General features: G+C 50.5%; 5 protein-coding genes across 5 annotated transcripts; 2 read left to right on the forward strand and 3 right to left on the reverse strand.

Moving 5' to 3' along the window:
- Nucleotides 1-461: 461 nt before the first annotated feature.
- J7337_008629 (uncharacterized protein) lies at nucleotides 462-876 on the reverse strand (the record flags this gene model as incomplete). The annotated part of the gene is made up of 2 exons (XM_044826244.1): nucleotides 462-806; nucleotides 859-876. 2 exons carry the CDS (start codon nucleotides 874-876, stop codon nucleotides 462-464), a joined length of 363 nt encoding a protein of 120 aa, XP_044679161.1.
- Nucleotides 877-1,172: 296 nt separating this feature from the next.
- On the forward strand, nucleotides 1,173-2,307 carry J7337_008630 (uncharacterized protein; the record flags this gene model as incomplete). Its single annotated transcript, XM_044826245.1, has 3 exons — nucleotides 1,173-1,220; nucleotides 1,279-1,365; nucleotides 1,537-2,307. The coding sequence occupies 3 exons, from the start codon at nucleotides 1,173-1,175 to the stop codon at nucleotides 2,305-2,307; spliced, it is 906 nt and encodes a 301-aa protein (XP_044679162.1).
- Nucleotides 2,308-3,812: 1,505 nt separating this feature from the next.
- Nucleotides 3,813-5,764, forward strand: J7337_008631 (uncharacterized protein; the record flags this gene model as incomplete). Its single annotated transcript, XM_044826246.1, has 5 exons — nucleotides 3,813-4,117; nucleotides 4,167-4,360; nucleotides 4,410-4,847; nucleotides 4,900-5,391; nucleotides 5,436-5,764. The coding sequence occupies 5 exons, from the start codon at nucleotides 3,813-3,815 to the stop codon at nucleotides 5,762-5,764; spliced, it is 1,758 nt and encodes a 585-aa protein (XP_044679163.1).
- A 576-nt stretch (nucleotides 5,765-6,340) lies between these two features.
- ACU6 (Phosphoenolpyruvate carboxykinase (ATP)) lies at nucleotides 6,341-9,307 on the reverse strand (the record flags this gene model as incomplete). The annotated part of the gene is made up of 7 exons (XM_044826247.1): nucleotides 6,341-7,359; nucleotides 7,457-7,781; nucleotides 8,499-8,532; nucleotides 8,622-8,788; nucleotides 8,846-8,921; nucleotides 8,984-9,032; nucleotides 9,208-9,307. 7 exons carry the CDS (start codon nucleotides 9,305-9,307, stop codon nucleotides 6,341-6,343), a joined length of 1,770 nt encoding a protein of 589 aa, XP_044679164.1.
- A 5,705-nt stretch (nucleotides 9,308-15,012) lies between these two features.
- SUP35 (translation termination factor GTPase eRF3) lies at nucleotides 15,013-17,394 on the reverse strand (the record flags this gene model as incomplete). The annotated part of the gene is made up of 3 exons (XM_044826248.1): nucleotides 15,013-15,066; nucleotides 15,245-16,998; nucleotides 17,085-17,394. 3 exons carry the CDS (start codon nucleotides 17,392-17,394, stop codon nucleotides 15,013-15,015), a joined length of 2,118 nt encoding a protein of 705 aa, XP_044679165.1.
- Nucleotides 17,395-17,916: the final 522 nt, after the last annotated feature.

Here is a 17,916-nt window from a genome sequence, read left to right on the forward strand (position 1 = left end):
TAACGGGATAGCCGCGAGGGCGCAGACTCCAGCCCTTTAACCCATGTTGATATGCTTCTCTTGTTTTTTCTTCCCTTCGCGGCATAGCAGAGATGCCTGCGCTTCCTCCAGCCCATGTGTTTCAATCGTAATTCGTTCAAGATGTCTTGCCTTACTCAAGACCATCCCGAATGCAACACACCAGTAATAATCCCCTGCATCTTGTCGATTCCACGGCCCGTCGCACTCCCAGTTGATCAGTCGATGAAACAGAACATCTTTCTCGAATCAAGGCAGACCGCTCCCTAGCCCTTCAGCGGAATTTGGTGAGTGGGAGATCTGGGGCGTCCAGGCATTGGTAAGACTTAGATAAGCGTGTTTCGTAGCTCAAGCTGGAGGCGTGTCACGCACAACCACGAGTAAATACTTGGGGTCGGGTACAATGACCAATTCCTGCTTCCTTGTTCGTAAGCGGAGAAGCTTCAGCTCATCCTACTGATTGTTAGCAGTGAGCCTGTGACGCCTGTGGTGATCCTCACTTCGCCATCTAGCTCCTGAACCAAGCTTCCGGAGCTATTCACATAGTTCCAGACGTTCGCGGCGAATTGCTCGACTCCTTTCGTTTCGCTCTCCTCTAGTGCAGGACTTTCATTGGAAAACGATGTTGCAGTAGATGTGGTTCGCGTCTTAGAGGTCTGGAGAGCGTCGATTTGCCCGCTGGTTTCCAGGATAGCGCCGGTGGTTCGGTCAAGAATGATGCTGGCCTTGACACCAGGTTTCTTTGACAATCGGCCGAGCTTCTCCTCAAGGGCATCATGGCCATTAGCCTATCCGTTTATTAGCTTCGCACGATATCCCAAGACTCTTTCCGCGGCATACCAATGAAGATTCAGTCATTCTGTTATGATAGCTGAATATGGCGATGTTTGATACCGCTGGTTGCCGCGATGTATTGATCTAGCGTGGTCGGACCTTGCGTTAAGGTGACGCCGCGGGGCACGATGGAGGTTCTGCCACCCGACACCGCCAAAATTTTAGAACCTCAACAGGGAAAGTAGATCTTATCAGTTGAAGATCAAAGAATCTAAACCTCAGTACAGAGTACTCCCTATAACAAAGATTATCCTGCGATTGACCTGATATTGTGCTGTACTTCTATACATCTGTCATAGTGGTCTCGACAAAACGACATCATGGGTTCCAGCAACAAGAAGAAGCGCGAGAAGCAAAAGGACTTCCAGGTATGCTTTCAATCACTACCTATGAATTGTTGAAGTGCAACTCACCAACAAGATATAGAAACCGAAGTTCAAGGTGGGGAAGGATAAGCCAAAAGCGTCCAATTTCACAGATACAAGTTTCAAGTCAAAAGGTGAGGAGATTTGCGTATGTTCGCCTTCAATTTGCTGATGGGTCCTAGCTATTGTGATGGGGCATCAGTCACTCTCAACAGTCGCACCTGATGTCGTTCAACAATTCAAACATAATCTCTCACTTGCCTCTTCTTCAAAGTCAGACAAACAAAGACGAGAAGCATTGGCTTATCTTACTTCACAGCTTTCAGCAGAACCCCCCATCAATCCAGTGGGAACACATGCGGTTCTCGCCAAGCTGCTTCCACTCATCTCAGATAGCTCGACGCCAGTTCGAAGCCAACTTCTCAAGCTTTTCAGAGAGCTACCCGCAGAAGAGGTCAGACACAGTGTGGAGCAAGCCATCATGTTTATCCGGGCGGGCATGACACACCTCTCGGCGGACATCAGCAATGACTCTCTTGGTGTAATGGAATGGATTTTGGATGTTGCAGAGAACGACTTGATCGTATGTCCTGGAGGTTGGGTAAAGACCCTAAACAGTTTCTGTGCCATGATGGGGTGGGCATTGACCACCCCAAAAGCCGGATGGTCTTCTGGCTCAAGATCTGGTCTGCGGGCAAAAGATGCTTCCACATATGCCCGACAAATCGCCATGCTATCACGGTTCTTGGAGGCTGGCCTTCGGCCAGAAGCTGAGATTCCCGAGGACGAGTCAGAGATATGGGACAACTTATATCGAATCCCACAAGACTCGAATGCATTCGAATATCTCAATCTTTATGGTACTCGACGAGACGAAGAGGGGGAAATGTATCCCAGTCGGGATGCCAGACAACGAGTATTTGAGCGAAGGTTTTTGGAGGCAGTGCTGAAGGGTACAGACCAAGCAAAAAAGGAGGGTGGTGCTACTGGTCGAGCGGCGGCTGGCCTCGACAAAGTTCTTCAAGATGGAATGGGCGAATATGAAAGTTCGACGGCAATGGATACCCAGGATCTCCTGAGCCTCTGGTGAAGGGTTCAAGCTGATCTAATAATAAAATTGACCGTTTTCTTACGTGGAAATAGTCGCCCACCCTGTCTGAGCTAAGAGTTGTTGTGAGGAATAACTTTGTGTGATCACCCCAAGCAAGGCTTGTCTACATTGAGCTGTGTAACTTGTGACAGTACCAAGATCCGGATTTCTTGTTTGTCTGAACACGTCTGGGCCAATCAAAGAATAAGGTACCTATCGAAACGGGTCACTACCTTACATCCCTGAGGTGCCTTAGTAGCTACAGTATGCTGATTGCGTACTAGGTAATATTCTGTGTTTGAGTGTTCAGAACAAACCCATCAAGCTCCTCCAACTTTGAAGACGGGATCATCTTATAGAGATAAAATCATTATTGTTTGGTCCTGTATCACTGCAGCTTTCTAGAAACCTAAAGCATACAGCATGCCAGCGCTTCCTTGTGTCGCGATGGTGTTATCTGACAAGCAACGTATTCATGGCACAAGCATTCCATCGCAGATATGCAGAAGTAAGGTCACAATCACCAAAACAAAATGAAGGCCACTGATTTCACTAGCAATATATCAGGTGAATGTGACAATTTAGGTATCAGTATTGTTCCTCAATTCGTCAAACGTCAATCTAAAACTTGACACCAGAGCTTTATAGATTTGAACCAACCCCAGACCGTGAAATAGCAAGAGTGAACACTCACAGAATGACCCTTCTACGTATTCGCTCACCGGAAAAAATCTCTACTCCTAAGCCAATCTTATTAGGTACTGTTTCCATTTGTTAGATAGTAGGTATGTTCCTTAGATTGCAGAAAGTAAGGTAAGTTGGCAATGGCAGTGGCAGCCGGCCGGCAAGCTGCTACCCTCTGACACGGGCACCTGCCTCGAACGATAAACAAGAAGAGAAGCTACAGGCACTTCCATCTGATGCCTTAGGTTTCTGAGGAGCCCGTGATTCACAGCACGCACAGTCGGTGCAGAAAGAAGTACAAATAGCCACTCCTTAACCTCTCTTCTCTTCTTTTCCTTCTTCACATCTGCATTTCGACTTCACTTTCAGTCTGCTGCTCATCTCACCCTCGCCTGAGAAAAGTCATATCTCTCTTTTTCTTCTTCGACTATAACATCAAGAGAGCTGTAAAGGGTTGCAGTCTCTATTGTTTTGTCAGGAAGTTGTTACCTGGTATGTTTCTCTTGTTACCTCACCATCTCCCTCTCCTGTCGTGTTTTGGGCTATCTCTTCTCTTCTCCTAACGCCTATTTTACCTTTCACCTTTTTCTTGTCTGCTTCTCACATTGCGCGCAATTCCTCAACTTGAGTTGGAACTTGGCTGACCTTCCTTCTTGAAGCACGTTGTTTATCTTTGGTTTCGGCCTGCCTATCTGAATCAGCCTCTCTCGTTTCGAGACTTTCCGACTCCCAAGTTAGTCATTCGATTTCTCATTCTCCATTCCGCAGGTTCCATTATCTTTGAAACATCCATCTAACGATACGTTCACAGAAACGCCACTATGGCGGACACTTTCGGTACCGCTGCCATGAGCGAAGCACTCCCCAGCGCCGATCAGAAGGACCAATCCGTAACTCCTGGCACTCAGGGTTACGATGCGTCTCAGGGAAGATGGACTGAGCCCCAGGCCATTGATTATTCCTCCATGACTGCCGGTGGCGGTGACCAGCAGTGGGGTTGTAACGCTCGTGCCTATGCCTGGCAGGATGAGTACGGTGATGTCGGTCCCAAGTATCCCGAGCTCGAGCTCGAATTGTTTGGAGATCCCACTACTCGCCACGACCGAGTTGGACTCGACTTCTCTCAGTAAGTTGATACGTGATGCTAGCTTGCCTGCCATCTAACCTTGTCATAGAATTGAAAGCATTGAGGTTCAGCAGGAGGGTCCGACCAAAATCGACCCCATCGGCTCCTTCAAGGACGCTGGCGTCCATCCCGCCATGCTCGAGAACATTGAGCTTTGTGGCTATGAGAACCCGACGCCCATCCAAAAGTTCACTATTCCCTCTATCTTGATGGGACACGATGTCATTGGTATCGCGCAAACAGGTATGTGTGGCCCCTGAGGTGCTTACCGGCATCACTAATTTGCATTTAGGATCCGGCAAAACTGCTGCGTACCTTATCCCCATTCTCAGCAAGCTCATGGGCAAGGCCAAGAAGCTTGCTGCGTTTCGCCCCAACCCCTTGACCTTCCGTGAGGGGCTTGATGAAGTCACTGCTGAGCCGCTTGTGCTCATTGTGGTTCCCACTCGTGAACTGGCGGTCCAAATTTTCAACGAAGCTCGTAAGCTTTGTTACCGTACTATGCTACGTCCCGGTGTCGTTTATGGGGGCGTTCCTGTAAAGGAGCAGACCTGTCTTCTGCAGAAAGGATGCGATGTCCTGGTCGGAACACCCGGGCGCCTGGTGGACTTTATTCAACGCCCTAAAGTCTTGACCCTGCGACGCCTGCGTTACATGGTGATTGATGAGGCCGACGAACTCCTGAATGACGACTGGGCCGAGGAGCTTAATCCAATCTTGTCTGGTGGTGGTAAGCAGAACCATATGCATACGCAGGTGATCAGAAACTAATCATACAACAGAACAGGATGAGGGCAACGTCAAGTTTAGCCTTTTCTCTGCCACGTTCCCCAAGGCCGCTCGTGACCTGGCCAAAAACTATCTCGCGGCTTCTCATGTTCGGTTCCGTGTTGGCCGTGCCGGAAGCACAACTTCCAACATCAAGCAAATTGTGCTGCAGGCCGAAGCCCCCCAAAAGAAGGAGCTTCTAGTCAAGCTACTTGAGGAAATGCATGGCGTTCGTACCATCATTTTCGTGAACAGTCGCCAGGCTGCTGACAACCTGGACGACTTTTTGTTCAACATGCATTTGCCGGTCACATCGATGCACAGTGATCGGACCCAGCAGGAGCGAGAGGCCGCGATGCGGGCTTTCCGCTCTGGAAACGCGCCCATTCTCATTGCTACTGGAGTGACTGCCCGTGGTATTGACGTGCAGAATGTCCTGCATGTCATCAACTACGACATGCCATCCATCGACTACGGCGGCATCGAGGAGTACACTCATCGGATTGGTATGATCCTCTTCTATCTAGAGCTCCCTAACTAACATGACTAGGCCGAACTGGCCGCATCGGCCATCGCGGTGTGGCCACGTCTTTTCTTTCAGAGCGTGATGAGCCGATGGCCAGTGTTCTCACCCGAACACTCCTGGAGACTAATCAGGAGATCCCTGACTTCCTCCAGCAGTATGTTCCCGAGGGCGAAGCTCGCAACAATCTGAAGTTTGAAGCAGATTCTGACTTCGACCCCAACGATTACGCTGGGGCTGGTGGTGATGACGGCAACACTGGCGGCGGGGATGCTTGGGGTGCGGACGATGGCGGTAAGGCTGGTGCTGGAGATGCTTGGGGCGCTGACACTGCTTCTCCCGTTGCCGCTTGGTAAATTTGAGCTCCTGAGCCGATAAGCGGTTAAGCTATTAAGGAAGATTTTATCGACTTCGTCGGATATTCGATTTTGGAACAGGGTGAGCACAGCTTGCAGTTGCGGGGGGGCACCAAAGGAAGCATTGCTGAAAGGATGTTTCGACGGATCTGATTGTTCTAGGAGATCTCCTAGGTAGATAGATGCACAGCATTTCGCTGGGTGGTACCTTGTTACTTTATCTATGCCTTTGCGTACGTTAAATGCGTTTTGTTTGGCTTCACCCCAAGCAGTGGGGAATATAAGAATCCTTCGGCGTCTCTGAAGTCGCCGAGTCACACGCGCAAGGGACGTCAGAAATCAATGGTAAATGCTTTTCTATTGCAGAAATCGTAAAGCCTTGTTCATGCTCACATTACACACAATCTCGTGCTATATAAGAAATCCTTGGACAAAAAAAGATGAGGGCAGCCGGTTGATGGCCGCCATGTAATGACGCCTGTCCCAGATGATAAACAGTTGCTCGAATTTGTCATGACCAATCGCAGAAAAAAATCGCCTTCCCTTTTCTTCTTTTTTCTCACATTCTTCCTCTTCTTAGACAACGGGACCAGCCTTGACAACGTCCTCGGTGGCCTCGCTCTCGTACTTGGTGAAGTTCTCGCGGAAGAGCTTGCCCAGCTTGACAACCTCGTTCTTGAAGCTATCCTCGCCAGCGGTCCAGGCCTTGGAGGGGTTGAGAAGCTCTGAGGGGACGTTAGGACAGGTCTTGGGAACCTGGAGGTTGAAGACCTCATAGTTCTCATACTCGACGTTGGCAAGTTCGCCAGAGTGGATGGCATCGAGAATGGCACGAGTGTACTTGAGGGGGCATCGCTTGCCGCCCTGAGCAAAACCGGCACCGACCCAACCGGTGTTGAGGAGCCAGGCGTTAGCCTTGTGAGTCTCAATCTTGTCGGCAAGCATCTTGGCGTACTTCATGGGGTGCAGAGCAAGGAAGGGCTGGGCGAAGCAGCTGGAGAAGGTAGCCTGGGGCTCGGTGACGCCGTCCTCAGTACCGGCCATCTTGGAGGTGTAACCAGAGATGAAGTGGAACATGGTCTGGTTGCGGTCGAGCTTGGAGATAGGGGGGAGAACACCGCGGGCGTCGCATGTGAGGAGGATAATGTTGGAAGGGGAGTTGGGAGACAGGCAAGGAATCTTGGCGTTGGAGATGTACTCGATGGGGTAGGCACATCGGGTGTTCTCAGTGAGGGTGGCATCGTCGTAGTCAACCTCACGGGTGAGAGGGTCGAAGACGACGTTCTCGAGGACAGAGCCGTATCGGATAGCGCCAAAGATATCTGGCTCCTTCTCGGCGGACAGGCCAATGGTCTTGGCGTAGCAACCTCCCTCGATGTTGAAGACACCGTTGTCGGACCAGCAGTGCTCGTCGTCACCAATAAGAGCTCGGTTGGGGTCGGCGGAGAGAGTGGTCTTGCCAGTTCCAGAGAGACCGAAGAAGAGTGTGACATCGCCCTTCTTGCCCTCATTGGCAGAGGAGTGGAGGGTGAGGACGTTGTGCTTGATAGGCATCTCGTAGAAGAGGACAGTGAAGACTCCCTTCTTCATTTCGCCTTTTGAGAGGTTAGTATCAAGTCAGTTGATGTGGGTGTGTCTCTAAGCCTGATAGCTCTGATTCACGCAGGCATGGAAGGAAGGAAATAAACTCACCAGCGTACTCGGTACCGAGGATGACCATCTCCTTCTGCTCAAAGTTGATGGCAACGGAGGTACCAGATGTCATACCCTCGGTGTATCTGTTGGCGGGGAACTTGCCGGCATTGTAGATGGTGTAGTCGGGGTGGAAGTCCTTGAGCTCCTCTCGTGAAGGTCGGATAAGCATGTTTCGCATGAAGAGAGCATGGTAGGCACGGGCGCAGATAACTCGAACTCGGATACGGTACTTCTCGTCCCAGCCGGCGAAACCATCGATGACATAGATACGGCTTCGTGTGTTGAGGTAATCGACAGCACGTTCTCGGTTGATCTTCCAGACCTGCAGTGATAATATTGTCAGTCATCAATTCCAAAGCTGAAGCTGTGCAATGAGATCATCCATGAGAACATGGCAAACGGCAGCCTTTCCAGAACTGGTAAAGGGCAGCCGTGTCGGGAAAAATCGTGGACGGGGAGAAAAGAGGGGCTTGTCACGGCCGAAGACTTCGGGGGGACGGGATTTGGTGTCTCGGACTGAAGCCGTGAGCAACTGCCAGAGGGGAAGGTGAGCGTGTGAGGGCTCTGCGGGGTCAAGGCTCAGCGATTGCCGATCCCATGACACCCTCCCTCATTTTCTCTAGACCATCCCCGGAAAGACCAGGGGAACAAGCGAACCAGGTCCAATAGTGCTAGACCAATGAACCACTAGACAAGTCCTCGGCCAAGCATCTACCAACCAGCGACCAGGCAATTGGGTAAGAGAATAAGCACCAGTGGACAAGCCATCAAAGCCATGACGCTCATGCTCCGGGTATCCTCGGGGGAAAGCCAATTGAAGTCGCTGGAATGGAGATGCTCTTCCGGCGCGGGTCTCGACGATTTGTTTCGGTTCACTCGTCTTGGTTATGGGCGTAAAGCTCGTGATGTAGACAAGTTTTCTCGTGTTCCCAGGGCTGGGAGGAACCAGGAGTCAAGCTTGATGCCACGCCACAGCCGAGCAGTCACAGACGATCCGATCGTGTAGAATGTATCAAGAAATTGCCGGTTTAATTCTTACCTCAGGAGTCATGGGCTTGTTGACAGGTCCCCACCTATTGTTCTCTTGTTAGTTTGCCTGCTCATGACGATTCATTTGCGCAACAGACGGAACTCTGTTGCCGCTATCCGGGTTATCGCTTACCAGATGTTGTCCTTGGAAGAAGCCTCCTCGACAATTCGCTTGTCGAGGGGAGATCGTCCAGTCTTGGCGCCAGAGTAGGCAGTCAGGGCCCCGCTGGAGGTGATAGCAGTACCGGTCTCGTAAACAAGAGCATCCTCGTAGAGGGCAGCGACTGAAGGGTTGGGAATCTGAGAAATCACATGTTAGTGACAATCTATTTCGCTGTTGACTGGAGAGCTTCTTACAATGGCGACACGGTCATAATCGATGTGAGCCTTGTCGTGGAGCTCCTGTTCTAGCTCGGTGTGCTCCTGGTGAGGACTGTAAAGCCCGTGTTAGTGAAATGTCCGTGTGTGATTGATCAAGTATCATGAGGAACGTACGTAACACCGGTAGGGTGGAGGGAGGTCTTGTTAACGTTGTTGGGAAGCACTGCGATAAAGTCAGTAATGTTTTTTTTTTTTTTCCTTTCAAACTCGTGCAACGGTAGCCGTTTTATTCGGTGCACCGTCATAGAGAGTGAGAGAGTGGCAGAGGGGAGTAGTCGTGTGAGGGTATCATGACAAGACAGCTCAACTGTCAATGGAGGGACAAAGTCAAGACTTACTCTTGAATAAACCGGTTCCTGAAGCCTTGATCTGTGTGCTTGGACCTTTGAGAAATTGATTTGAATAGAGAGAAGCACTTCTTTTGACGGGGTCATTCATGGCTTTTATAAAAGCTTCACGAGCAGCTCGAGATTTGGTAGTGTACGCCCTGGGGTGTGAGGTTCGCGGTGTGCTCCTCCACAAGATAGATAGCGTCCGCTTGCCGGGGTCAGACCCGAGGATGGATAGGGACGGGGACGGATGGGGAGTGAGGCTGTGACTGGCAGAGACAAGCGCGTAGTGGAGCCGGCGAGGCGTTGTCGGTGACGGGCACGATATTATACCGGAAGAGACCTCTTGGTCTTGGTACAAGGTGACGGGATAGGACACCTGGGCCTTGGCCTGGGCTTGAATTTGGGGCCGTACCCGAAGACACGATCTGGAAGCCAGCTCTGATGATGGGATATTGCGGGACGGAGGGGGTCACGAAACGTAACCCAACCCCGGTCCAAACTCTTTGAACAATAAGCAAAGCGTCGAGGTTTTGGCGGGGAAGACTAAAGACTAAGGCCCAAATCCAGGAAGATGCCGGAAGACGACAACGACGATAGCAGTGGTCTAGGTGGTCAAGGTGTTCAATAACGGGGAAAATACATAACCAAAACTACTGGGTAGCAAAAAACAAAAATGGACGAAGGGATCCAATCCTTGGTTGGAGCTCAAGCTGCTGGCCTCGATGTGGATGTGGATGATGCCGTGCGGATAGCGCCTTTACTTCTCGACGTATCGAATTGACGTTGCCGTGACGGCAAGATACGGTACGGTAGGATCACTGTGTTTCCCCAAGACGGTTGATCTCTTTTCCTTCAGGTGGTGAAGATTGAATGGCAAGCAAGCAGCTGATAGTCACGTTGTTGTTGGTAAAGGGGTAAAAGGGAGGAAACCGTGATGACAATCATGACGGTACAGTACTGTAACGCAAGGTAGGCAATGTACAAAGTAGGTAAGTAAGTACCTTATTTTCCCCTCCGGATATTCTTATATACGGGCTTGCAGCAAATTCTCCAAATCTCACCTGCAACCCTCAGAGTTCTGGAGACTGGACAGCTAAATTTACAAAAATCTCCCAGCTCTTTTCCTTACTGTCCGAGTCGTGAGGCTATCGTCTTGTTCGTGATGCATTTTCAGCAAATGTGTCGTCATGATCGCCGGTCCCAGCCCAAGGAAGGGCCCCAAACTAAAATACCACTTCGACACGAGCGAGGCCCGCGATATTCCGGGACAAGAGGCTCGGCTGCATTTCAATTACACATTGAATACTTTCTAGACCCTGTTTTGCATGCATGCATATATCTAGGTACGTACATGCTTGCAATGCATACCTACCTACAGTACTGTCGGTTAATTATACGACTCGCTGTGGACGTCGACCTTGGCAACCATATCTAACTGAGATCCTATGCCTGTATTATCTTGAATGCTTATACATGTTCTGTACTCCGGGCCATCTATCGTACATAACCGTGCCCTTGCCGGCTTGTAACACCTAGCAAGGGCCGGGTCGCAGTTATCATCACATATCACTATCATCGGGACAGTACGGGGATAGTTATCAATGAGCTCTTCGAGGGGTCAGGTTGACGAGGTATTCGGACATTGAATTCCTTTAGGTTTCGGGACTAGGAGTGAGGCCTGCAACCCTCGTTGGTCTTTATCGCCAGGGTGCGCCCAATTGGACAAGGGGGTTGTTGGTCCTAGTTTGTCTTTTGGATTGGTACATGCAATACAGATGATGATATTTCCTTACTCGCTCATCTGCCTGCTCGTAGTGGATGGCGAAGGAAAGCTGTACGTGTTGTACGGGTGGGTTGGCATTGAAGGCGATTGTTACACCTCATTGGCGACTAATTGTCAAGTACGGAGTACTTTATCTTGGCCAGGGGAGGCAAGAAAACTTAGAGACTCTGTCCTAAATGACAAAAAGACTTTGATAGGTTTGGTACATTCCAGCAGACCTTAGGCCAGCTAATTTTGGCACCTTGGCTTGATATCAGAAGTTTTCTTACTCCCTGGGGCCTGGTAGAAAAAGCCGAGACTCAATCTGCATCAAACCCATTGGGTTACGTGCTGTAACGCTTACGCTGACCGGTGCTGTCTCTCTTCCATACAAGTCAGCAGACTATGAAATTTGAGGAAAAGACCAAAAACAGATCATGGAGAAACAAGCTCGCCAAGGCTGCCTCTGGGGATGGGAAGCGGTAAGGAGCAAATGGGGTATAACTCAAGGTGAGCAAGCTAGGGCTGAGATCCAGATTGCGGAGAAGAGGGAGGTACCTAGGCAGAAAAGAGCGACAACACCGAGCCTCACCTCAAACCCGTCGGTATACGATGTCTGTGCTGCTGAAACTCGTTGGTCACCAGACAGGAACAAACAGGGAGATTGTGGATACGGCACGGAGAGAAAAGGATCAAGTTGACGCTACGGCTCCGCAGGCGAGAATGGAGAGCATATGGCATGTATCTGGATTCAAGCTGCAAACAAAATGCAAGATTGGTGTAGCTCCAGCTGCTGGCACTATCATGTGCTTCGAACCGAAGAGTCACAATACATGGTGAGGCAAGATACGTTGGGTAGCTAATACGTAGGGAGGCTGAAGTTGAGATGTTGAATGAAAGCATGCCTTGTTTGCTTACTTGTTGATGGTGTAAGTAAGAATGAGCCGGGTTGTAAATGACAGATTCAATATGGTTGCACTTGCACTTGCAATTGTTCCTTCCTTCCAAGTTATCCTGGGGTCAGGTCTACCCCGCGATTCACCAATGACAGGTTTTATTGTTTGGGGTCAGGTATTCCCACCACTGGGAAACCCGAGAGTTGTACCTTCCCCTTATCCCCCAGAACTTGAATGATCTCCTGCAGGCGCCATCGGGAACCGTCAACTTACACCTAGCTTCTCTTCCAGCACTGGAGCATTACAGTACCTACCTAGGGAAGGAAGGTTTCTTTTGTCAACCTGCTGATATAAGGTAGTTCACAACTTAGAGCAGTACCTTGCCTTAAAATACCAGCAGATGAGTCCTCCACTTCACATCCGTTCTTCGATCACGTTCATCGTTTGCGTCTTCTCAATTTCTCAAAGTCTGACCATGTCTTGCGCCTGGCACCAACTAACACACGGCATTCAACTGGGACTCTATTTCCGTCACCTCGCATGAATTGTCGGTGTTCAGGTCTGAACAATGTGGAGGCTTCTAGACTCTGGCACTCTCGCTTACCCCTTTCAACACCAGCCTGGGGATACTTTTAGAACAGACTCTGCACATGACTCCAGTTACCCAGTCAAGATCAGTCATGACTTGAAAAAATTTCGATATATTGAACTAGAATCCCAGGGCCTGGCTTAGTGGCCTGTGTCACTGACCCTTGGACTCGATTGTGCTCCTCTTTGGCTTCGCCCCGCAACTCATCTCGTCGGTCAATATCAGTTGTCAGGCAAAACAGCAGAAAGTCACGATAATGCAAAAAGCTTCCCGTGGGTAGCCTCTACCGGGATCCGGGTGACGTACAGACCAGAACCTGCATTCCCTGCCACATGATCCGAATTTTACGATCGGCGACTGTGATTGGCCTCATGCTCACCTTGAATGTACACGCCCCTCTGCCGGTTCTCACCTTTTCAAACCGTCTGTCTGAAGATTCCGATATTATCCGAGTGTCCGTTTCTGACCGTTTCTCCGCTCAGAGCCTCCATCTAGATTACGTTTTTGGGGCTGGGCAGCTGGCAGGGGTTCAAGAACTGCGTGGGGAAATGGGGTTGCGGGGGCTATTCTTCTCACAAGAGAAGCACATCACAGTTTAGGGATAATGTCACACCCGGTACGACTATTACATACTCCCGTTGCGGGCGCCTGCCTACCATGTTTCGGCTAACTTCCTGACTATCGTGCTCCGTCTCCCGGCTCCGTCTCCTCCGTATGCCTCCGGTATGCGATGTGTACTACTCTCGCGCACTTTGATCAAGATTGCGATGCATGTCCCTGTCCATACATACATGCTCAACTTCATGTTATCTTTTGAGATAATAAACTGATATAGGACGTATCGTCGATCACTGCTGTGCGTCTGTTGCAGTGAAACTGATATCCCCGTCCGCCCGACCTACAAATTCCCATGAATTATCAGCGCACTTCGCGACTACCTTGATCCTGGACACTGCATATTGCTTCAGGTTTGATCATGATAATGCAAAATCAGGAACCGCTGTATGGCCTGGCATCGATCAGTATTTCCAACGGTGTTCCGTACACCTCCGTCCTCTCGGCAACCTTCCGAAAGTACTTCCGTAACGAGACCGTTGTGTTACCGGGGCTCACTCACCTTGGAATCAACACGACCTACAGTTTTTTGCCGTACCCTGATGCATCCATCACTCCCCCAACTCCCGATCCGCTGGGCCGCTGCCAGCCAGCCAGCGCCGTACCGGGATCCGCACCCGCAACCGCAACCGCAATATCTATTCCCTTCCTTACATGGATATGGATATGCATCATTCTTCCCCATACTCGTCTCGGAATTCCATTCGGACACCGCTTCTCAACTCTGGAACAATGACTGTAACGCTTTCTTTGGACCGTCCCGACTTTTCTTCGTGCCCATAAACCTGGCTAACAAACTTCCTTGCTCCAACCCCTCGACCATGATAGCCCATCAACCAAACGCCCTGAAGCCCATGCAAATGTCCTCCTTTGGGTCTCCGTCCCGTTGCCGTTTACTAACTGACCTCGGAGACCGTCCATCAAAGTCGAGATCCCTGTAATATCTTGCAGCAGGAGACTGGAGTCACGTATCGTGACTTCATGCAGATTTCTAAGACGTGTCAAGAGGTGACGGCGAAATCTCTCCTCTTGCCGAGCCTGTGCTTTACATGTCTAGGGGAGGAAAGAAAACACAGGACCTTAATCCTAAGTGACAAAAAGATTAGGTAGCATAGGTATAATTTTAGGATAACTTTTGCTGAGTTTATTTTGACACCCCATATTAAGGTTCGCTGTTTTCTTGTTCCCCCGAGGCATGTTCACCGGCTCTGAGTTCTCCTCTAATCATGGGCTGCCTCTCGACTCAGACCTCAGGTGGACGATAACTTCTCGATTTGTTATTTTCGTACATCTTTCACCTTTTCCCCTCCTGTCTCAGTATCATTCATGGTCTTGCCTCAGCTGCTTTGGCCCTCAATATGTATAGCCGCGTTGAATGGTTACTATAAGCACACATGCCGTGTTTTCTGTGCCCTTGCCTGGACCTCATTCTTTTCGTCTATCGGTTTCAAAGACAGCATTGTTCCCAACGTCTGGCTTTCAGCTAGCTCTCCTTCAAAAAATGACATTTATCTTGAACGTGTGAGTCATGCTTTATTTGCTATATCAAGATGCCATCCATACCGCACGTGAGCAAGGCAAATAGTGTGTCATGATTCCCTTCATCCTCCTTTTTTGTTTTCTCACTTGCTTGTCTATATACACTTGAAGTACGGACAACGTATGGCAGCCATCATAATATCGCCTACTTTCTCTTCTTTCATGTCATCACTCTCGATGTCCCTTTGGCGGGTAACACGAGCGGCCTTCCTATCACCCTATAATTCCGGCACCGCGTTCCTGGCAACCCCGTAACTTCCCCAGCGCCAAGCCGTCGAAACCGTGATGATTTGAGAAGATGATTGTGGTGAATGTCCATTACATTTCCCCTGTATTTTTGCTCATGGCGTGACCTTTATCGGTCTCACATAATCGCAACTGTGCGCGGATTGAAAACAGTCATCATTCATTTAAGCCTCATTGAAGATGAGCTTCGTAATCTTGCCGATAGCAATGGTTTGTCCCTGTGCGAATGTCATGTCAGCAATCTGATATGCGAGTGTTGAGGCACTCCCCATGACTCTTGCCGCCACACCTTGACAGCAGTGGTCTCTTGGCCATCTGGGGACGAGGCACCCAAAAGTATGGGGGTTAATAGAATGGGGAATGGGCGTGTTGGGGCTGGGGGTGAATAAAGCCTACCTGGTCTCGCAAGGTGAAGCGACCCATCTGGGGATAGTCCTCGAACTTTTCCACGCACACAGCGCCTGCTCCGCCAATCACCTGCATACGAGCGATGATACTGTCGCCCTTCTTGGCGTGTGTAGGGGGGTTCTTGCTCTTGCGGTTTGTTCCCTTCTGAAGCTTATGTAGAAGGGCTGCGAATGTTACCTCCTCGATGGCGGAGTGGACATGCAGCACGCAGTTGAAACCGGCAGTCAGAATACTCTTGAGCTCCAGGATACGGATCTGGGCCTCAAATTCAGCGACAGTGTGCACCAGTCTCTTTGGCGAGCAAAGCACGAATCCAGGCAAGATATCGTCCTCCTCAATACCCTTGAGCCTTATTCGCACTTGGTCACCACACTGAGCTAGCTGAACCTCCTCTTCCTGCTCGCCGTAGACGGCAGCAGCTTCTACGTTGGTCTTGTTGGGCATCATGATCATGTTCATACCCTTCTTGACAACACCAGCCTCAATCTTGCCTTCCACCATCGTACCAAGATCACGGTACTTGCCATTGATGGGCAACATGAAAGGGGCGTTGACCTTGCGTTCGAGAGCCTTCATGCTGTCGAGATACTCGAGCAGCGCGGGACCATCCCACCAGGGAGCGACATCCTTGGGGATGCGGGTCTTGATACCCATCATTTGCTGAGCGGCGATAGGTAGGAAGTAAACATCGGTCTTGAGGTTATAGCCAGTGCCCTTAAGGAACTGAGCGAGCTTGGTGGTACACTCTTGGTATCGCTCGTGAGACCACTCCACGGTGGGGTCATCCATCTTGTTAACGGCAACGATGAGTTTGTTGACACCCTGTGTCTTGGCCAGCATGGCGTGCTCGCGGGTTTGTCCACCTCTCTCGAAACCTGTCTCGTATTCACCCTTTCGGGCGGAAATAACGAGGATACCAACATCGGCCTGAGAGGCACCTCCAATCATGTTGGGAACATACATCTTGTGGCCAGGGGCATCGAGGATACTGTAACGACGCTTCTCGGTCTCGAAGAAACCACGGCCAACCTCGATGGTCTTTCCTTGTGTTCGCTCCTCCTTGTTCAGATCCATGACCCATGACAGGTACCAAGACTCGCGGCCCAAGTCCTTGGCCTCCCTCTTGTACTTGTCCATGGTTCGCTCGTCGACCATACCGGTAGCATACAAGATCGAGCCACCAAGAGTTGACTTTCCGGCGTCAACGTGTCCCATGAAGATGATGTTGACGTGCTCCTTGCCGTAAATTTCCTTGAGAGTCTCCTGGTCGACATCGGCGGCCTGCTCCTTTTCGACGGCATCAACTTCTCGGGCGGCGGCCTTCTTCTCACCGGCAGTGGGACTGTTGCGACCAGAGCCGGGGCTTGGTGAGGTCTTACCAGAGGTCTTAGCGGTGGCAGCCTTACCGGCCTTCTCGCCTGTCTTCTCGATGGCCTTAACGGCTGTGGCCTTCTGACCAGCCTCGGGCTTATCGGTAGGCTCAGCCTTTGGGGGTTCTTCTTGCTTGACGGGAGTAGCAGCGCCGGTTCCTGAGATGGAGAGTACCTTCGTCTTGGGCTTGGGACCAGAAGCATCGCCGCTGATGCTGATCACCTTGGGCTTAGGGGCAGTAGCGGCAGCAGGCTGACTGGGTGCAGCAGTGGGAGCATCGGCGGCAGGTCGTTGAGCAATCGTGGGAGCAGCGGGCTGCTGAGGTTGTTGCTGCTGCTGTTGTTGGCCATACTGGGGATAGCCACCACCTGCTGCTTTGTGTTAGTATGTTATGGTCACGGATCTCGAGGTTGTGGATTTTTTGATTTTTTTTTTTTTTTTGGCGCAAGTGTCATACCATAGCCTTGGTTGCTGTAACCACCGTAACCCTGGTTGTACTGGTTGTAGCCCTGCTGAGCACCATATTGGGGGTAGTAGCCTTGCTGATAGTATTGCTGTTGCTGCTGCTGCTGGTATTGAGGTGCATATCCTCCATATGCTTGGCCGGGCTGGAATGAAGCAGCACCAGGCTGGAAAGAGGCGATGCCAGGTCGGAAGCCTCCTTGCGCGGGGGCGGGGTTGTTCATGTTGAGCTGCTGCTGAGCCTGCTGAGCGAGGTTCTCATCCTGAGCAGCGGGATCGTCCTCCCAGGAATTAGGTGTCGCCATTTTGATGTGTTTGACGGCGGTGGAATGTGTCGCGTAGTGGGGGGGGTGGAGGAGGGAGAGTAGGTAAGGTAGAGGAGAGAGGGTTTTGCGATCACTTGTTCAGGTCTGGATGGGGGTTGCGGATTTAAAAAGGCCCTAGATATGCAAGCAACCTGTCTGTGGAAAATGGGGCTTGTGTGTTTTCTTTTCGATTATCAAACGATGAGATTATGCCAAGTTCTTTGAGAATTAGGGGAAGGAGATAAATAAATCCTAACCCTTGGCCCGGCAGAGATATCAAGTTTGGTCTGTAGAAGATGAGTTTTAGGCACCAAACTCGCCCAACAACTTACTTATGTTGATTCTGTGAATATCCTTGTGTTTTGTTTGGTGGGGGAGGCAAAGAACCAGTGCAAGCAGCCTAGGTGTAGACTGCGAAAATTGTTGCCCCGCTATGGGTATCATGACGTGGGACCAACTGTCCTGGCAGGGTACGACCTTTATTCATAGTAACGAAAAGACTTGGGCAATTTAGTCTAAGCT

The sequence above is a fragment of the Fusarium musae genome, chromosome 6 (genome assembly GCF_019915245.1).
Source record: "Fusarium musae strain F31 chromosome 6, whole genome shotgun sequence".
NCBI lineage: Eukaryota > Fungi > Ascomycota > Sordariomycetes > Hypocreales > Nectriaceae > Fusarium > Fusarium musae.